Source organism: Sciurus carolinensis, chromosome 14, assembly GCF_902686445.1.
Source record: "Sciurus carolinensis chromosome 14, mSciCar1.2, whole genome shotgun sequence".
In the NCBI taxonomy this organism is placed as follows: Eukaryota; Metazoa; Chordata; class Mammalia; order Rodentia; family Sciuridae; genus Sciurus; species Sciurus carolinensis.
Window position 1 is genome coordinate 24,313,982 of NC_062226.1, and position 20,284 is coordinate 24,334,265.

The 20,284-nt window shown below is 37.8% G+C and overlaps 1 protein-coding gene across 2 annotated transcripts in view; it reads left to right on the forward strand.

The window, feature by feature from the left end:
* Window positions 1-20,284, forward strand: part of Tmem245 (transmembrane protein 245) — an 85,983-nt gene that overhangs the window by 52,754 nt on the left and 12,945 nt on the right. For both annotated transcript variants that reach the window (XM_047524467.1, XM_047524468.1), the window contains 5 exons: window positions 3,697-3,819; window positions 3,956-4,101; window positions 16,337-16,437; window positions 17,858-18,032; window positions 19,963-20,157. In XM_047524467.1, coding sequence (XP_047380423.1) covers window positions 3,697-3,819; window positions 3,956-4,101; window positions 16,337-16,437; window positions 17,858-18,032; window positions 19,963-20,157 — 740 coding nt within the window. The remainder of the gene's footprint in view (window positions 1-3,696; window positions 3,820-3,955; window positions 4,102-16,336; window positions 16,438-17,857; window positions 18,033-19,962; window positions 20,158-20,284) is intronic.

Below are 20,284 nucleotides of genomic sequence, written 5' to 3' on the forward strand. Positions count from 1 at the left end.
TTTGAATGACACTTTCTTCATTTTTGATTAAACTTTGTTCCTTTCGAATGAATACCACGTAGAGACGGTGTTCGGTGAGAAGGGCAGCTAATTTAGCTCCCAGGTCAGTCGTAAGAGTGCCCTTCCTCTGAGTGACGGGAGTGTTTCGTGCTTATTTCCCATTTCTTCACACAGAATGTTAAAAAAAAAACAAAGACAAGTATTCAAAGATTGATACTAAATAGAGTGAATGGCTTTTCCTGCTGCATACAGGACATTCTTAAGTGAAGTTGGTGCTAGCTTTGTGGTGGTGAGTACAGAGAACGCTAGAGCAGTCAGATGCCCACTGCCCCGACTCCTGCCATGGCCCCGCAGCTCTACCCGCCACCGGTTGTCTTTACGTCCCCAGTGCAGAGGCCAGCACGAGGTAAAGCACATGCTTGAGTGTTGCTAAGAAAATAACTTTGGCCTCACAGACCCTCAGAAGGACCTTGGGGATGTGAATTCTCCAGGTGCGTCACTTACCAACTTTCTGAAGTGCCTTTTAGTCAGGTGTTGGTCCCCTGACGTGTATTGCTTAATTTTTTAAATATCTTTTGTTCCCTTTTTAGCTTTTCCTTTTTCCCTCATTAAGAAGTGGCTTCAGCTTTACTTTTGAAATCTTGATTGAATTTCCTGTTTCTGCTATCATATTTGTAATATCCTACAGCTCTTTCTTACATACTAATCCTTCCTTTTTTATTTGAGAATATTACTAATGAAAGCTTTTAAGTGTCTACTGCCCTCTGTTCTGAGTCTCACCTTTCACCTTTGAAGCTATCCTCAGAGTGACCCTTGGCAGTCTGATACTTTCTGGGAGTGAAATAGCCAGTTGGAAGGTCCCATCCAGGTTAGCTTATAGCAAAGCCCAAGGGTCAGCAGGTTCTACTCAGTTTATGGACCTTCCATGCACCTTTTTCATGCCAGTGCATATGCAGGATAGCGTATTGTATAATAATATATTTGAATGTTTGTTTCCTCCCAAAAGTCAGGTGTGTTAACAAAAAGTTATTGAATCCTTTATTTTCTTACTTTGAGCCTGTAATAGTTGAATTTTAAAGGATCTGTTACTGACAGATGAAGTGATGTTATTGAATCAGATTAGAACAGATGAAAAAGAAGCAAATTCCAATTTTTATGGAAAGAAAACGGTTTTGAAACAAAGACAGTTTAGTCATGTAGTCCAAAAAAAAAAATTTTTTTTTATGGCTAAACACATTTAAATATTGAGTAGTGGACAGTCTAGGGAACAAATAGGTTATTTAGTGTTTTTTTATATCCAATATTTTATGACTAATATTATGCTAGGTTCTAATTTAATTTTCATAAAGATTCTGCAAAACCAGGATAATGGCTTTCATTTTGACAGTCTAATGGTATTAGAAATAACAGTTGATATTCAAATTCAGTTCTTCTTTCCTTGGTTCCAGAGACCAGATTTGCCATGATACTGCAATATCTTTCAAACCATATATCATTCTCTCGAGGACTCTTTTAGTAGTCTTATACCTTTTAGCTTTTATTTACTTGTTTTGTCTGTTTTCTTTTCTGATCTTGCTGTCAGTCTATAGACAGCTAAGAGCCAGTCTTGTTTGTGGACTCTTCCCAGTGTATTTCAGAATACATCGAGGTTCCCCTGCATTTTTTTCTTATTTTGACTCTGCATCCCTGTAATGTTCTTTAGTCTTTTTCTAAACTGCTTCATTAGTTCCATAGAAGGTGGTGAATGACTCTCCATAAATACCTGTGAAGCCAGATTAATAATCAGAGGTTATGTGGTGAGCAGTCAGTTCAGGGTGAGGGGATGTAGAACAGCTGGAGGACAGTGAGACCTCCTTGGTCGTTTCTCACCCACAGCAGAGGCCACCTTTTATGAACATGCTGCTTACTGGCTTAGGTTTCTTCTGGACTTACTACTCTGTTCTTGATGTTCTTCAAGTTATGTTGCTTTCCTTGACTAAATCAATACTAAACTTGGCTCTTGTTTTCTGCTTTTGACCTGGGCTATATCTTTTCTGCGGAAATATGATTCATTTTCAGGTTCAGGGGCTTTGTCACTATTCCTGCCTTTACTGATTTCCTCTGTTCTAAGCCTGCCATATAAACTAGAAATCTACTTTACCTTAAGGATTAATTTAAGTTTCTAGAAATATCCTTTCTTCTGTTTTTTTTTCCAGCTTATTCCCTTTCTTTCAAATAAGAAAGACTACTTGATTTACCTTAGTACAATTGATATATTCAATTAATTTCTTTAAATTGTCACAGGGTATTTTCTGTAAGTGTAACCTAAAAACTATTTAAAAAAAAATTTTTTTTTTGATAAACATTCCAGAATGACTGAACCCCCAAAAGAATGCTTGTCAAAATCACAAAAGGTTTGTTTCTTGGAATCAGTGGTATTGTTCATTTATTCTCTATCCCACAAGGTCAAACAGTCAATCATGCATATTTTTGTGGGCCTCGTGAAACATTTTCAAGATTTTATATAAGGAGTTTTTGTAAATGAAGCCAGCCTGCTGAAATTCTCTTACGAAGAGTGAGCTGAGATCGGCAAGAAATGCCAGGGCAACAAAACGTGCTTTTATAAATGATACATTTGTGGTAGGAAAGGAATGGATAGGCCTTTCAGAGAACAGATGGTCTAACATGAGTACATGACAAAAAACAGAACCGCTGTTTCAGAAAGGGCACCAGAATAACAACGCTGAGTTCCATCCCCAGCCCTGTTTCTCCTTCTAAGCTCTGTGCCCTTGGGCAAGCTTTTAAAAACCTGAACTTCGATTTATAAGTCTATAAAAAAGATGATATCATCTGCATTGCTTCCCTCACATTTTTGTTGTGAGTTTTGTGAAAATATCTTGAAAACTGTTAATTAATGGAAGGTGTTTTCCTGACCATTTTGCTTCCATATTTTTCATTATGAGGGAGGATAATCAACTTGTGAAGAATAGAACAGACACTACCATAAAATTAAAGTTCATGAAGAGATAGGAGGTGAACTGTAGACACGATACATCTTCTTGGCATATTTAACATACGAATAGCCATTATCTTGATATCTGGTTCTAGTGATTTGCAGGGAATGCATGAACTTAAGTCAGTAGATGTCCATATAATCATTATTGTCTGTCTCAGGAAGGGCTGTGCCTTAACCCTTGTGATCTTAATGATTGTTGAAGTGCTATTTTTTATATTTGTAGTTGAATCTAAGATGGCAAGAGTGAACTAAGGCAGATAATATAATATCTGGTAGAACTTCATGGCCTGTACTTGTGATCCTACAGGATAAATATATACACAGGGTATATTCTGACATATTCTCCTGTAGACATTTTTATGTGCATTTTATTTTTACGTATTTGTAGCTATACTATATATAAAATTTTTGTATTCTGCTTTTTAAACTTAGTGTTATATAATAAAATATTTCCTGTTATAGTAGAAAAGTTTCTAATAAACATTTGATTATTTGATTTTGTAACCATAATTTTGTAACCATTTTTCTTACCTTAGAACATACAGATGTTTTTGATTGATTTCTCCCCTTCATTTAAAGGAGCTCGTAGTTCTTGTTTTTTTAGTTATGGAGTAAGGCACTGTATTCAAAGCATATTAGTTGGCTGTGGTAGCTCCTTTTGTGAGGGTGAGTTCTGATATCCATCTTTCCCTCCCGGACAGATCTTGGAGTCCCTGTGGATTGTTATGAGCCGGAACGTGAGCCTGCTGTTCACCACGGTTACCACGCTCTTGACCATCCTCTTCTACAGTGGCACTGCCCTTCTCAACTTTGTACTCTCTCTGGTATGTCTATCTAGATAAGTACATGTCACATTCTCCACTAAAGCATTTTCTTGATTCTCTTCTCATTTGTGGATGTCTGTCTGTTTGTAGTTTCCCAAATGTGATTTTTTAGGAGATACTGTCCTTTTTTTTGCAGATAATTTTCCTGACCACACTATTTTATCTGTTAAGTTCCAGTGATGAATACTACAAACCAGTGAAGTGGGTGATAAGCTTGACACCACTATCTCAGCCAGGCCCTTCTTCTAATATTATTGGCCAGTCTGTGGAAGAAGCAATCAGGTAGGGGTAAGATTCATGCTTTGCTTGTTCTCTTCTCCACCTGCTTTCCATGAGAAGCCTGTTTTCTGTCTTGAGCTTCCTAGTAATAGTCATCATTTAAATTAGTGAAGGACTCTGGTATTCTCAAGATTTTAATCTCATTTTGAGAAGCTTCTATAAGCAGTACATGTATTAATAAAAAAATTCCAAGGAGTTTTTGATTTCCAAAGATGTCTTGGCGTGCTGTCCATTAGTAGGCTCTTAGTCTAGACCCCCATGTCATGCCACTTGCATGGGAGGACCCCCTTCTTCCACCACTTCACTTCCTCAGAACCCTTCTCTGTTCTCAGGAATTCTAGCTTGGATCCAGGAGAGCAGCAAATGGCCTTCCTATTTCTTTCTCTCTCCCATTGCAATCAGGCTATGCCCTCTGCAGAGATAGGTTGGATACTGGAAATGCAGTCTTTAGTTATCTCCAAGTCAGAAGCTCTGTGTGCATAGTAGGCTGTGGCCAGAAACTTCATCATGCTTCTGAGGTCCTTGAATGGCAGGCTTGCTTTTTGAATGAGGTTCTTCAACTTTTACACTCCATAACTCTTTCAAAGCCACTGGCTCCTAGCCCCTATTTCTTCTCTTCATCATGTCTGGTAGGGAAATGCCCTTTGCAGTATAGGCCTCTCTCAACTCATTCCCCAACCCCTTTCTCTTATTGCTTATTAATATGACTGTATTTTTTACCTTTTGTGAAAAGCTACTCAAGTTAAACCCTACTATATCATCCATTAGAACTCTTCATCTAGTAAGTTATTAGTCAGGTGGTCTTAAGCTTCATTTAGTGAATTTTGGGCATTTCTGTTTCCATATATATTTTAAAAATAGCAATATCTGGTTGGGTGCAGTGGTGCATGCCTGTATTCTCAGTTATATAGGAGGATTGCAAGTTCTAGGCCAGCTTGGGCAATAGTGAGAACCTTATCAAAAAATAAAAAGACCTGGGTTTGCAGCTTTGTGGTACACACTTGCCTAGCATTTATATTTGTGAGGTTCTGTGTTTAATCTCCAGTACCATAATCAAAAACAAAAACGCCAATGAATGAACCACAGAGTATTGTTTGGAGTCAGCCATCTGCAGAAATCTTGATTTCACCTGATAATCCTTTCTTACTAATCTTAACTTACTTTTCATGTGTTACAGCTAGGGAAAATTTATTATCTCTGGAAACTTTGCGAGGTTTTTTGGTACCCTGGAGTGTCCTTGGGTCATCCACATAAAGGTTCCAGTGTGTTATCCAACAGCAGCTGTCAGAGTGACGCTGTCTTCAGGAAAGTATTAGCTTTAGTGTCCCATCTATGTCATGTGACCCTAGGTCATTATGCTTATCTTTGGGTAAATAATGGAAATTCCAACAGTAGTGTTTTTGTTTATCTCAGAGAAATTTTTCTAAATCTAAAAAGCATATGCAAATACTCTATCAAATAGAGTATTTCTTTCTTCCAGCAGGAAAAGACTGTTAACCCAGCCATTTCAGAGGCTGACAGCAGTTCTCCTGTCCTTGTGACTTCATAAGCCATACAGAAGAGCATCTACCTTGCCCATAAAGAACTTTAAGAAAGATGGTGCTTCATTTTCCTAAAATAACCTTCCTTAGCACTGACTCTTACCCCACAAAAGTTTTTCTGTTTTCAAATCACAAGTCTTGAATTTTTCCCTTCTTAGAGTATTCTACTTGCCAGCTATCCTCTAAAAGGTCTGTTATGGAGTCATCTGTTTTTAGGGAGGTGGGAGTACCAGGTATGCTGCCTCTTTTGTTTGGAATTTAATTCTTTTAAGGGATGGTTGCTAGCAGATCTGTGGTCATGGTAAGTGGAGCTGTGCTTACACCTATGTCTAGCTGATTGAAAGTGCATATCTTGTTACCTTATGATGTACTCTTCCAGGAGAAGCTGGTTGCAGTAGAAGTTCATGAATTAAACCTGCAGTACTGTTTAGACCATTCACATAGATACATGATACATGCAGCCGGCAGCTAGGCATTCAGGTCTTTAGCTCAGAGAATTTGAGATTAGGAAGAGTGCTGGTCATCTTAGAGATGTGAAGGAATGTGTTTTTTTACAAATTAGTTTTGCCTTTTCTTCTTAGTGTACACTAATTCTGCACTATGCCAGTAACCCACATAAGGTTCCAAAGTACAGTAAGACAAAAACTATTCAATTTTTTGTCATCCGTTTTTAATACAGAATAAAAATTCAATAGCCAGCATTGTTGGTTCTCAAAACTGATTGATTTTTGGGAGTCTGATAAATCTGTATAGACTAGAAAAAGTGTTAAGACTTGAGCTGTCTTTCTGACCAAAGCTGTATCAAGTTATATAAAGATTGTAATTCAAGATGATTTTTTGCAGTCTGTGTCCTTTGGGGTATTTCTTTATTAGGTCAAGTTCTGTGTAAGTCTTACATGGATTCCTCTCAAGAGCCTCTTGTATATACAGGACAGCAGTGAGCTATTTCTAAGAACTCTGGTTAAATTTTTCATTCTGAAGGACTGTGTTCAAGAAGGAATGTTTCTTCATGGAGAGAGATTGTTAAGAGGGAAAACATACAAAGGATTATGAAAACGTTGCATTTTTAAAGTGCAACTTGATCTTAAATTTTCAGTGATATCAAGTTTCATAAGCAGCAGTCATTAATCATCAATGTCGCAGTTAAGTGGAAGTTATTAAACTCATTTTATATGATCCATTAATAAGTTAAAAGTGGAATGAAACTGGAGGCTAACTGCATGACCAGACAGTGAAAGTGTCTGTTCCTGAGGCTTTGCCTTCTGATTTATGTGGCTCCTGTATGATCCCTGTGCCATTGAAGTTTTGAACCTTAATTATTACTTTAATTCTGACTCAGTATTCTCCTAAATTGAACACTTTTGTGGTTAGGTTTTCATTTCATGAATTTTTGAGTTAGTGGCATGCATCCCTTATCCCCAGACCATTTTCCTCCCTTTAGCAGCATGTTGTCTCCTGAATGTACACATCACACCCTTCTTCCCTGATGCTCCCATTCTGCTTGCTCTGGTGGAGATATTGCACATTACTAAGTTGCATGTTGTCACGGCCTCAATGCAATTTAGTGTGTGTGATATTTTCACATGAGTGCATGCACACGGGTATGGCTCTTGCTTGCTGGGATTACAACTTTCAGTACTGGTGGGTGGAAGTCCTACTGGTGAATTAGATGGGAGAATGTGTGTACTGTAAGTCATTGAGTTGGAAAGTGAACATACTCCCACCTTGACACCCCAATTTTGGAGAATTTAAAGTGTTTTGGTTAAAAAAAAGGTCAGCAATGATTCTTTTGTAAATCAACATTTCCAGTTTTTACTTTGAGCCAATTAAATATTCATTGAGAAGAAACTTCCGTGCATTTCAGGGTATAAATAGTATTTGTTCACATTGTATAAGGAAGAGTTTAAAGCTATAAAAAAGTATTTTCATTTATTTGAGATCTCCTAACACTGAAGTAAAGAGGGAGAATCAGTTCTGCATATTTGGGAAAATTAAATGAGCTAGAGTTCTTAAAAAATAATCAAGACAGTAAATACATGCCTTTTAACCTACTTGATTAAAGATTGGATCTGATATACCTGAACCTTTATCTTTTTTTGAGTTTCCAATGAAAATTGTGTAAAAAAACTTTGTCTTGTATATAATTTCTCACTGTAATGGTTTAGAAATCACTACATTCATTTTAATGGGCTTGTTGTAGAACTAGTTTTGAAATGCAAATGTTTACAACTTGTCTTGGTAATTGAAACAGCCTATTGTTCAATTGAAAATATTGTTCAATATTTTTAGCATTAGAATAAGCTTCCATGATCTACAGGCACTGTCGAGGACATAAAACATGTATTAATGGTATAAAACCAATTAATATTGCTACTGCCAGCATTTCCAGATGTTTTACTGAATGCCAGTGTTGTATGCCTCTGTTTGTGACTCAGAGCTGTTTTCATGGGATTGGAAGATTTCCATGCAAATGGCTCTTTCCTGTACCCCTCAGCCAGCTTTCTGGGTCTGAATGCACAGCATGACCATTCCCCTTACACTGGAAATCCATTGTCAACCAGATTTCTGTGCATTGTACTGTGGAGCTGGGTCTCTGGGCCAAATGAGCCAGGACAGGCCGAGAGGGATGTAATTTCTTAAGAGAGATTAGGTGTACCTTGGAGATACTGCAGGTTCAGTACCAGACCATTGGAATAAAGTGAGCTATGTGAATTTTTTGGTTTTCCAATTGCACATAAAGATTATGTTTATCCAATACTATAGTCTGTTAAGTGCATAATAGTGTTATACCTGAAAAACTTCTGTAACTTAATTTAAAAAAGACTTTATTGCTAAAAAATGCTAATAATTATCTGAGCTGTTGGAAAAACGGGTCTCATAGACTTTACTCAACACAGTTGACACAATATTCAATTTGCTAAAAAAAAAAAAAAAAAATACTGTTTTACAATATCTGGGAAACAAGGTGTAATAAAGGGAGCCGGAGGGTACTTTTCCCAGTTAGAGTTTTATATGCCGTGTCTGGGAGCTCCCTGTTTCTCTCTGCTAGCTCTCCTGCTTGAGACATCCTGTTGCAATGCAGGGAGAATACTGGTAAGACAGATGATAGCTGTTGGTTGTCTTGGGGAGTAAGTCTGGTGTCCTTCTGCTTGAGGGTTGAACCAGTGTACAGAAATGTAGAGTAGGCTGAATGTGATTTTGGGCTCTTTACTCCTTTGTTTCATGTATTCTTCCTTAGACATGTGCTTCTTACTTGGCCGCAATGTATGACCCTACAAGTGTGTGGAGGTTCTTGACTGGTGGTAGTTTTCCTAACTCCAGGCCTTGCTCATTTCATGAAAAGCAGGTCTTCTGGTCAAATTGTTAGGTAGGGCATTACTGGATTGGAGCACTATGACCTGCCTTTCATTAGAGAGGTGCCCTGCCCAGGAATAGTCTACCATAGTGTGGGGCAAGGGAACATCTATACAATAATGGGAAGTCTCTGTGTGAGGAAGTGGCCTTGTTAGAAAGGGGCACTTCCAGCTCAGTGGCTAATGTCAGTTTCTTCTTGAATCAGTCCTGCTGAGCTACCAAAAGAGAGAAGGGAAATAATTTCCAGAATCTTCTGAATTTGATTCTCATCAATTGCTGAGTACTAAGAGAGCTTAAAGATGTGGTTAAAGAACAGCTGTCAATCATCATTGAAGAATCACTTGAAGAGAAAGGACCCAGAAGTCAGAGCACAGGCAATGTTCCTTTTTTCCCCCTCCCCGCCAAAGAGAGGGTCGAGGGTGGAAGAAGACCACAACATGTCATAAATACTATGAACCTGATTTAATATGTACTGATTCTACAGAATGTGCTTGATCATATGGTTTGTTAGCAGTTGCAAAGGGCAAGGGCAGTGCTTCTTGGCACCATGAATTCGTGCAGCCACACAGAGGGAATGCTACAAGTAGGGGTCTACTGGGATTTTTGCAAGAGTTGTGATAAAGTATGTCTTTATGTTTTTTGTCGACAGCAAGACAGGGAAAGTACTCACTGAATTTAAATATCCAAAAAGTGTTGATTTATCAGTTGATACCAGTGAGCGAATAAAATGAAGGAATCATCTTTCATTGGTATGATTGTAAGGAATATTCTTACACTGATTTCTGGTAGTCCATTTAAATTATATTGTACACACTGTTAGTTATGTGCCAGATAAAGTTTTAGTTGACTATGAGGGTAAATTTAATGGATGTGAGGTGATATTGCTCATTGATTTTATTTTGCATTTTCCCAATCATTTAGCAACTTCTAATCCCCTTTCTCCCCCTTTTTTGGGGGAATTGAACCCAGGGCCTTAACACATACTGGCAAGTGCTATGCCACTGAGCTACATCCCCACCCCGTGAAAGTCCATCTTTGTACCTATGGTTTGAAATGCATGCCTTTTATTAAATGTTCACATACAATTTGTTTTACTTCTGGACTTTGTATTCTGTTTTATCAGATTGTTTATTCTTTGGTGAGTACCACAGTTCATAATTATAGGCACATTAAGAAAAAAATTTTTTTTTTTTTTTTTTTTTTAATGTGTGCCTGTTTCTGGTGATCAAACCTAGGCCTCACACATACTAGGCAAGCTATCTACCACTGAACTAGATCCCTAGCTCTCGGTCTCTGAATTTGAGGCTCCAGAGAACCTGAGAGATGAGTATTATAGGTTATTGCTTTTGTAGCTTGATCTGTGTGCTACTGTTCAACTAAACCAAAACTTGCTGACATGCTACTTGTATCGTATTAATTTCCCATTGCTGCGATAACAAGTTGCCAAAAACTTAGTGGCTTTAATAACACACGCTTTTTATTTTTTAGTTTGGAAGATTGGAAGTTCTAAAAATTAGAATGTCAGCAAGGCTGTGTTCTTTTAGCAGGATGTAGGGGAAAATTTGTTTTTTCTGATTTCTAGAAGCTACCTGCATTGACTTAAGGCTCCTCGCTCTAGCTTCAAAGCCAGCAGCATAGGATTTCTGATCTCCCTGTCTGAGCTCTGCTTCTAACCTCATGTCTCCTTCCTTGGTCTTGCTGTATTCCCTCTCATATTAATTTAATTTAATTTTTTTTTTGGTACCAGGGATTGAACCCAGGGGTACTCAACATTGAGCCATACTTTAATATTTTATTTTTTTAAATTTTTAATATTTTATTCTCACTTAGTTGCTTAGAGCCTCGCTAAATAGCTGAGGCTGGTTTTGAACTTGGAATCCTCCTGCCTCAGCCTCCCAAGCCACTGGGATTACAGGAATGTGCCACTGTGCCTGGCTTAATTTTTTTCTGTTGTGATGAAAGCTGTGTCATACTAAACTCGCCATTTTAACTACTTTAAAGTATATATATATAAAGGTTATATATATATATAAAGGTTTGTAGTACATTCACAATTTGTACAACCAGCACCACTGATTCTAGATAGCCTTACTTATTATGTAAGGACTTTTTAAAAAACATGTTACCTTTTTTAAAAAAATAATGTATAGTTGACAAAAATATATATTTTCTGTGTAATGAAATATGTTGATATATTGTATAAATTATGACTTGATTTAATTGAAGTAATATATTGGTTACCTCACATATTTATTTTGTTGTGAGACATTTAAGATCTACTCTTTTAGCAAATTTCATTTTTACATTTTTATTAAGAATAACTACCATGCTGTACAATAGATCGTCTGAACTTATTCATCCTATAACTGAAAATTTGACCTTTTGACCATCTCCCTAACCCTCTACTCCCAGCCTCTGGCAACCACCTTCTACTTTCTGCTTCTTTCAGTTCTTTCATTCCACATGAGTGAGATCATGTGGTATTTGTCTTTCTGTGCCTGGCTTGTTTCACTTAGCATAATGTCTTTCAGCTTTGTGCATATTGTTGTAAATGATAGAATTTCCTTTCTTTTTGACGTTAAATAATGTGGCATTGAATGCACATTTTCTTTATCACCTCCTCTCTTGATGGACAGCTAGGTTGGTTCCCCGTCTTGGCTGTCCTGAGTAGTGCTGCCTTAGGAGCACAGGGTGGGGCGTGTAGCTCGGTGGTGAAGCACGTGTGAGGCCTTGGGTTCTGGCTCCAGCACTGCAAACAAAACAAAAATCATGGAAGGCAGACACTGCTTCAGCATACTGATTTCAGTTCATTTGGATATATATCCAGAGTTTTTTGAGAAATCTCTATTATAAATGCCATATGGCTGTACTAATTTACATTTTCCCCAGCAGTGTACAAGGGTTCCCTTTGTTTGCATACTCACCTACTTTGTCTTTTTTTGATAATAGCCATTGTAATGTGGGTGAAGTGATTTTATTTTGCATCTCCCAGATGATTACTGATGTGGAGTATTTTTTCATGTGCTTGTTGGCCATTTGCATATCTTCTTTTGAGAAATGTCTGTTCATACCCTTTGTCTATTTTTAAATTGAGCTGTTAATTTTCTCCTACTGACTTGTGTTTCTTACATATTTTGAATGTGAATCTGCATCAGATACATGATTTGCAAATATTCTCTCCCAAACTGAGATTGTCTTTTTATTCTGTTATTTCCCTTTGCAGAAGCTTTTTAGTTTGATGAAATGCCACTTTGTCTATTTTTGCTCCCTGTGTTTTTGGGGTCATATCTTAAAAACTCATTGCTCAGACCAAGGTCAAGAAGCTTTTCCCTCTATTTTCTTCTAGTAATTTTACAGTTTCAGTTCTTAAGTTTAAGTCTGGACTCTATTTTGAGTTGATTTTTATACATGATATGAAAATAAGGGTTCATTATCATTCTTGAGGACTTTAGTAATTATATTGGTATAACTAGATAATCCAAGATAATCTGTCTCAAGATTTTTAATCATATTTATCAAGTTCCTTTTGCCTTATAAGGTAACATATTATAGGTTCTAGGGATTAGAATATAGATATTATTGTGGGACCATTATTTATCTTACCACAGGTGTACTTAAAAGCAGATGTTGGTTTGTCTTGAACTTCCCTTTTCAATTCAGATATGCAAGTCTCTGGGACTTCATCAAAATCCCTTGTTTTCATCAAAATCCCTTGGGTGTTGGTCAGGTATATGCATCTTAAAAATTCTGATAAGAATACATCAGTAATAGCTGTGTGTGGTGAGCACCTGTTGTAAACTGGGTCACTAGAGAGTAGAGGCTTTAGGGGTACTGCCATTTATCTTTTCGTGAGCCGATTGCTTTTTCCTGCCTCACATAAAACTGTTTAGTGTGAACTTTGACATCACACATTAAGCAGATATACCGTGTGATGGAGTTGTGACTTCTGGGTTGGAGGCCGTGGACTATAAATTTTTTTCTGAATTGGGAGATCAGAACAACTGTTTAGTGCTTCTCATAAAGGTAAATAAACATTGTATAACCCAGTGTCTCTACTTTTAGATATTTATTATGAAAAATGTTGACATTGTATGTTTACAGAAAGTTATGTATTTGAATGTTCGTAGCAGCTTTATTCATGATAACTTTAAAGCTGGAAACTGTCCAATGCTCATCAGCTGGTAAGTGGATAAACAATTGTGGTTTATCCATATAATGGAATACTAACCAGCAATCAAATGACAGAGTACTGCTGTACTCAACAATGTGGATGAAGCTCAGAAACATTAGGTGAAGGAAACCAAACAACAAAAGCACGTAATATCAATGTGATGTACTTAACACTACTGAATTACATGCCAAAGGTCATCAAGATGCTAAGTGTTGTTATTCATGTTTTACCCCTTTAAAAAACGTTTTAAAAATTTTTTATTTTTTAATTTGTTCTAATTAGTTATACATGACAGTAGAATTCATTTGATACATTGTACACAAGTGGAGCACAACTTCTCATTCCTCTGGCTATACATGGTATAGTCACACTGGTTATGTAATCATACCATATTTTACCACTTTTTTTAAAAAACCTATATAATGTATGATTCTGTTTATATGAAATTCTAGAAAAGACAAAAGTCATAGTGAAAGAAAGCATATCTAGTGGCTGCTAGAAGTCAGGGGCTGGAAGGAGTTGACTAGAAAGCACGTAAGGAAACTTCTTGGGGTGATGGAAACATTCTAAGTGTAGTGTTATGTAACTTAAAATAATTGCACACTTGTTGGTGAATTTATTATTTATAGATTATAGTTCACTAAAGCACAAAAAGAGAAAAGAAAACATTGTTAGGGATTTGAGGGTGTTGAAAAATTCTCTGCTAGATTTTACTTTGCTGTTTTCTAAAGTAATGCAGTGAAGAGGAATATATTTTTTCATCCCTTATCAGGTTGCATGAATATGTTTAATAGCTGCAAACAGTATGTAGTACCTTTAGGGTCCACATAATTATCTAAAAGTCGCCTTAGTAAGAATATCATAATTAGCATTCCCAGAGGTAGAAGAAAGGAGACTATGTGCTTATGTCGGTATCTTTTCACGTTGATGTCTCTAATTCTAGGCAAGTTCCATTCTCTCTCTCTCTATCTCTCAACATTGTTATTCCCTCCCTCTCAATAGTTTCCTTCTCTTGGGGTCTCTGGGAATATGGCACTCTGTTGATTTTCCTCCCACTATAGAAATGCTTTCATTCTCTCTGGCTGGTATATCTTTGTTTTTAGGCCCCTTATGAGAGCACAGCCTGATTTCCTCTACACTTGCCCCTCAGGACTATCTTGTCCCCTCCTATAATAATCTCCTCCGAAACACCTCAGATCTCTTGTTCTGAACTCTCTATTAAAACTCATCTCTCATTTCAGCTTCCTTCAGGAGGTTTCCATAGGCCTCTTTGTTTTTTGGTTCTGGAGATTGAACCCAGGGGCAGATTGAACCCAGGGGCACTTCACTACAGAACCACATCCCTCACCTTTTTTATTTTTGATTTTGAGATACTGTCTCACTAAGTTGCTGAGGTTGACCTCAAACTTGTGATCGTCCTGCCTCAGTCTCCCCAGTTGCTGGGGTTACAGGTGTTCATGACCTGGCTTCCATCAACTTTGACTTACCATTGCCCACACTAAACTTACCCCTTTCGTCTGTTCCTCTTCCTTTCTGTCATCTACATGTTTGAGACGCTGCCACTCTTCCCTCAAGGTTAAGGTCTGAAGCTCTGTCATTTTCTCTTTGCTCTGACTCCCCTATTCACTTATTCTTGAGGTCCTTTCTGTTTCCTGCAGGGTCTCTCCCTTTCTTTTGGCCCTTTTGATGCCACTTTAGTCTTGGTCCTTGTCAGGGATCTGATGACATCTTTAAGTTATTCTCGAGTGAAAGCTGTTGGTAAGGATGACAGGTCTTTACAGTTGGGGAGCTGCTGTGTTACTAAATCCTTGCCTCAGAGCCCTGTAAGTGGCTGATCATGAGGCTCTAGAACCTGACTTCTCTTGGAGTACACTCCATGGTTCACTTTGCAAAACAGTGTCCTTGTGTGTACAGTGTCCCCTTTGCTGCCCCAGCCTCTGCTTCTTCAGTTATAGCTTTTCCATCTCTCATGAATACACCAAGTGCTCACCGTTTCCCTGCAAAGCCCAGGTTTTTATGGGTTTGTGATACCTTGAGATTATTTCAGGTTTTCTGCTTTTGTGCTGTCTCTAGTCAGGTCTTTCCTTCTCCTCACACAATGCTGTCTTACTAATCTTCCAGCCAAAAAGCAAAAAGAAAGTGTCTGGTTACTGCAGAAATTCACATAATAAATTCCTTTATTAATCACTGAATATGTGTCTATTTTTAGCTTCTCTTATATTTTTCTCTCTGATTTTGGAGTTATTTGGAGTTATTTTATTTATTTATTTTTGGTTGTAAATTCTACCCCAGCGACCTGCCTTATTTGATAATGTTCATAGGAGAAGTTACTTTGTAGACTTGGTTGCACAAATAACTGTGGGGAAATTTTGTTAAGGAGAAGAAAGACTGATGAAGGAAGTGCAGGCTATAGTATCTCTCCCTTTTCCCCTGCCCTGAGGCCATACCCAGGTCTAGAGCATGCTGAGCCTGTGCTCACTGAGGTGCTGCAGCTTCATTTGCTTGCTTGCTTGCTTCCTTCCTTCCTTCTTTCCTGTCCCTTTCTTTCCTCCTTTCTCTTCTCCTCTCCTTCCTCTTCTTTCTTCCTCCTCTTCCTCCTCCTTTTTCTTCCTTTTCGTACCAGAGATTGACAAGGGGGTATTAATCATCTGAGCCACATTCTCAGCCCTTTTTTGTTTTTTATTTTGAGACAGGGTTGCTGAGGTTGGCCTTGAACTTGCAATCCTCCTGTCTCAGCCTCCCAAATTGCTGGGATTAACAGGTGTGGGCCACCATGCCTGGCTCATATGTTCTTTCTGAAGGGGAGGGCTGACCATAGCCTGGGTTTCTGTCCGTGAACTCATGCTATTCACACTTATGAAATATAGTCATTGCGAATGAATTACCTGCTTCAGAAGTGGAAAGTTGAATTATTTCAGTAGGTAGGGTATTTTAGTGTTTTATATTTTCATCAGAGAGAAATTTTAAGAACAGTTCTATAAACATTAGGATTTTAAAATAAAGCCTTTATATTTCTTTGCAATGAAATGAAACATTGTTCTCAGGTTAGTAGAAAAATTGAAACTTTCACCAGATTGGAAATGAAGTGACCAGAAACCTAGACGTATTGGTTTTTCGGAATCACCACATGATGCTGTTTACTTACTTGTTCTTTTATCTTTGGACATTCTAGAGGGGTGTTTGATGCTTCCCTCAAAATGGCTGGCTTTTATGGATTGTACACTTGGCTGACGCATACTATATTTGGCATCAATATCGTCTTCATCCCATCAGGTAACAACCACATTGTAACTTCCACTGCCCTCTGTTTGAGGAAAGTTAGACTGTTTTACGTATGTTAGGAAATGTCCTCCTCTTCAAATTTAGAATAAATTTTGTAACTTGAGTCCTAATCTAGTCCAGATTAGGACCAGAAATATGGATTGTATTTATCTGTTTTTTGTTACTGTTTCCCCAGTGTTACTTTACACCCGGCACATGTAAAGTACTGCACAGGTATTTGTTAAACGAGTTGTGGTAGCACTTACCACACACCTAGCGTGTAATTGGTGCTCAGTATATGAACTGAACTGATTGGCAGGGAACATTGTGCTGTCAGATAGCTTTGTCTGTTGAAGGGTCCTGTCCCAGGGAGAGGACGAATCTAAACCTGTTAAGATCTGTTCTGCTCGTGTCCTCATTCCATAAGCACCAGGTGGTTCAATGACCGTCTTGTGCTTTTTTTCTTTATGTAATCTCTGTTCCTGTCCTTTGGCTTTTTCTTCATTTCTCTTACTGCCCATTTTCTTAAATATCTCTGCATTCCACATTTACCTCTATCTTCGCCTCTTCCACTTTCATCCCTTCCCTCTTCCTTCTTCGCATTCTTTCCTCCATTGGTGTCCACAAACCCACCCTCTGACGTGCAAGCACCCTGAGAACATATGGGGATTCTTACTCCATAATCACCCTGTGAGGCAGGCAGGGTGGATAGTGTTCCAGTTGTATAGATGAGAAACCAAACTTTCCAAGGTTACACATACGGTTAATGGTAAGACTAAAGCTAATGACCTGAGAGAGGGAGAATGTGAGAGTACCTGAACAACCTACCTCGGAGGGGTGAATTTGAACTCGGGTCCTCCAACTCGTGGGCTTTAGTTTATTTGCTTTATTTTAACTACACTTCATTTTTAGTTGAAGCAAAGAATATACATTCATATCTGGATTTTAGAAACTGATTTCTTTTCCCTCCCTCCTCTGTCTTTCTCTGAGCTGGGAATGAAACCCAGGGCTTTGTACCTGCTAGGCCAGTGTTCTACCACTGAGCCACACCCGCAGACCTAGAAATCAATATTTGATTAGCTTTTTTTCTCAATAAAAATGTTGATAAGTGTGCTACCCTTTTATAGAACTGTATTTTAACTAACCATTCAGTGTAACAGCTGGAGAACACTAAAATTTTATCACTTATGAACAGATTTACAAAGTAGACAAACACATTGGGAAGATTTTTAATAACATATTTTAAGGTGTTGGACTTTTATTTAACTGGAAAATTCAGTTAAATAGGGCTTATCATTCCCTTAAAATTAGAGTTTGTGAGTACTGTTTCGGTGGGTATTTTTAAGTAGAAAGAGATGGTGCTTAGTTTTTGCTGCACTGTGATTATTTTTTGAGAACCTTGAGCAGCTTTTCTTTTTTCCTGTTTTATTAGCCTTAGCAGCAATCCTTGGAGCAGTGCCGTTCCTGGGGACGTACTGGGCAGCAGTACCTGCAGTTTTAGACCTGTGGCTGACACAAGGGTTAGGATGCAAAGCCATTTTGTTGTTGGTTTTTCATCTCTTGCCAACATACTTTGTAGACACTGCAATTTATTCTGATATTTCAGGGTGAGTATTTTGAAATTACTGGTGAATCATCCAGAGATATATATTGGTTTTTTGAAACAGTTATGTATTTTGAGGGAGATGGGTTTGGGGAAAGAACTGATAGAAGGATTTTTCAGTAAGGTAGCCTTTTAAATTTTAGTTTAAAATAACATTGTTTATAAGGTATGTTATTTTGTGTTATGTAAGTACTTTTATGAAATATGAGACTCAGTTAAAATAAAATTGTGAAATAATTTTCTCATTATTTTATGGCATTAACCTGGGGAAGATATATTATCAGATATACATAAAATATTTTAAGTACAGTAAAAATATAGTTATTTTAGCCTCTCTTTGCTTATGGAGAAAAAGATTATGAGATTGTATGTCTGAAGATTTTCATGTAAAAACAAATCTCAGGAAGTTATGTCTGGTAAGCAGAGCTCTCTTAAGTTAGATAATATGTGATGGCATGGGTCTATAATTCCAGCAATTTGGAAGGCTGAGGCTAAGGATCACAAGTTCTAGACCAGCTTGAGCAACTTACCAAGACCCTATCTCAAAAATAAAGATAAAAGGATGTGACTCAGTGATAGAGGACCCCTGGGTTCAATTCCCAGTACCACCTATAAAACAAAAGGCAGTATGATTCAGTGATGAGTACAGGTTAAATTTAAGACAGAATCAAAACCTTGGTCATATAACAAATACCTTTCCGTTTTGGGTTTTTTTGTTGTTGTTGTTCTTTGGTACTGGGGTTGAATCCAGGGATGCCTACCACTGAACTACATCCCCAGTCCTTTTTATTTTTTATTTTGTGATAGGATCTAGGTAAGTTGCTTAGGGCCTCACTAAGTTGCTAAGGCTAGCCTCAAACTTGCAGTCCTCCTGCCTCAGCCTCCAGAGTTGCTAGGATTACAGATGTGTGGCCACTGTGCCCAGCCATTTTTTGGTTTTGATAGCTCTTTTAGGAATTACATTAAGTAAATCAAGCCAATTTTTAGTCATATATTCAGATTCACATTGCTTTTTAGATCTAGGTTGTGACCAAAAGTTGAATTTCATTCTTCTACTTAAATTCAGAGTATGGCCTACTCAAACTGTCTAGATAGAAAATACATTGAATTTTTAAGTAAATTAACAGGTAGAGTAGACAGGATCAGTGTTTCCAGAAGGTAGTACTCTTCAGTTAAATTATGTAGAGTAATTGTATCCCACCTTGTTTTCTCTTTTTAGTAAGTTAGAGTAGAAAATAACTTATGTAGAAGAACTCTGAAGTCCCAAAGTTCAAGAGCAAAAAAAGACAAGCAACTCCATGAGCCAGCCTTAGGGCAACTGGGAGAGAAAATTAAATTAAAAGGAGAACATCAAGGTGTGGGTAACTAGTTTAATAGATGAGGTTTTTAAACACTGGGAATAGGTATATGATTTTTTCTTAATGTTTTCATTTATTTAAACTTTACTGTAAATTTTATAGTACTATAACCAGTTCTAAGCCAGCATTAATCCTTAGGGACCCACCTGCACTGGGTGCAGATTATCTGTTAACAGTGCTATTTTAGTTCAACTTGCAAAAGGAGGCAGATATAGCACACTGGTGAATAGGCAAGAAAATTCTTGAATCTCAATATTATTAGTATTTTTAAAATATATTTTTAGTTGTTGATGGACCCTTATTTTATTCATTTCTTTATACGTGGTGCTGAGAATCAAACCCTGTGCCTCACACATGCTAGGCAAGTGCTCTACCACTGAGCCACAACCCAGCCCTCATGTCAATAATCTTACCACCAGTGATCAGTTACCTTCATGGAGGTAATTTAAAGAAAACCTGCAATAGATTAAAAAGCCTGGTGTACTAAAGAATGAACATCATGTTAGAAATATTTTTCTGAGTTAGGTGAGGTTTGTTTGTTCATTCACGAGCTAATCCCTGTGCTCTTTTTTCCAGAGGTGGCCATCCTTATCTGACAGGCTTGGCAGTAGCTGGCGGAGCTTACTACCTAGGTCTGGAAGGGGCAATCATTGGGCCCATACTTCTCTGCATCCTTGTGGTTGCTTCCAATATCTATAGTGCCATGCTAGTGAGTCCCACAAATTCAGTGCCCACGCCAAACCAGACCCCGTGGCCTGCTCAGACTCAGCGGTGAGTTCACGTATAATGGTCATAAACCATGTGTGAACATCGAACTGTCTTCTTTCTCTATTTGGTAAATACATAATCCAGACTTGTCAGAATAAAGGTGTTTGAATACTAATGCTGTGATAAATAT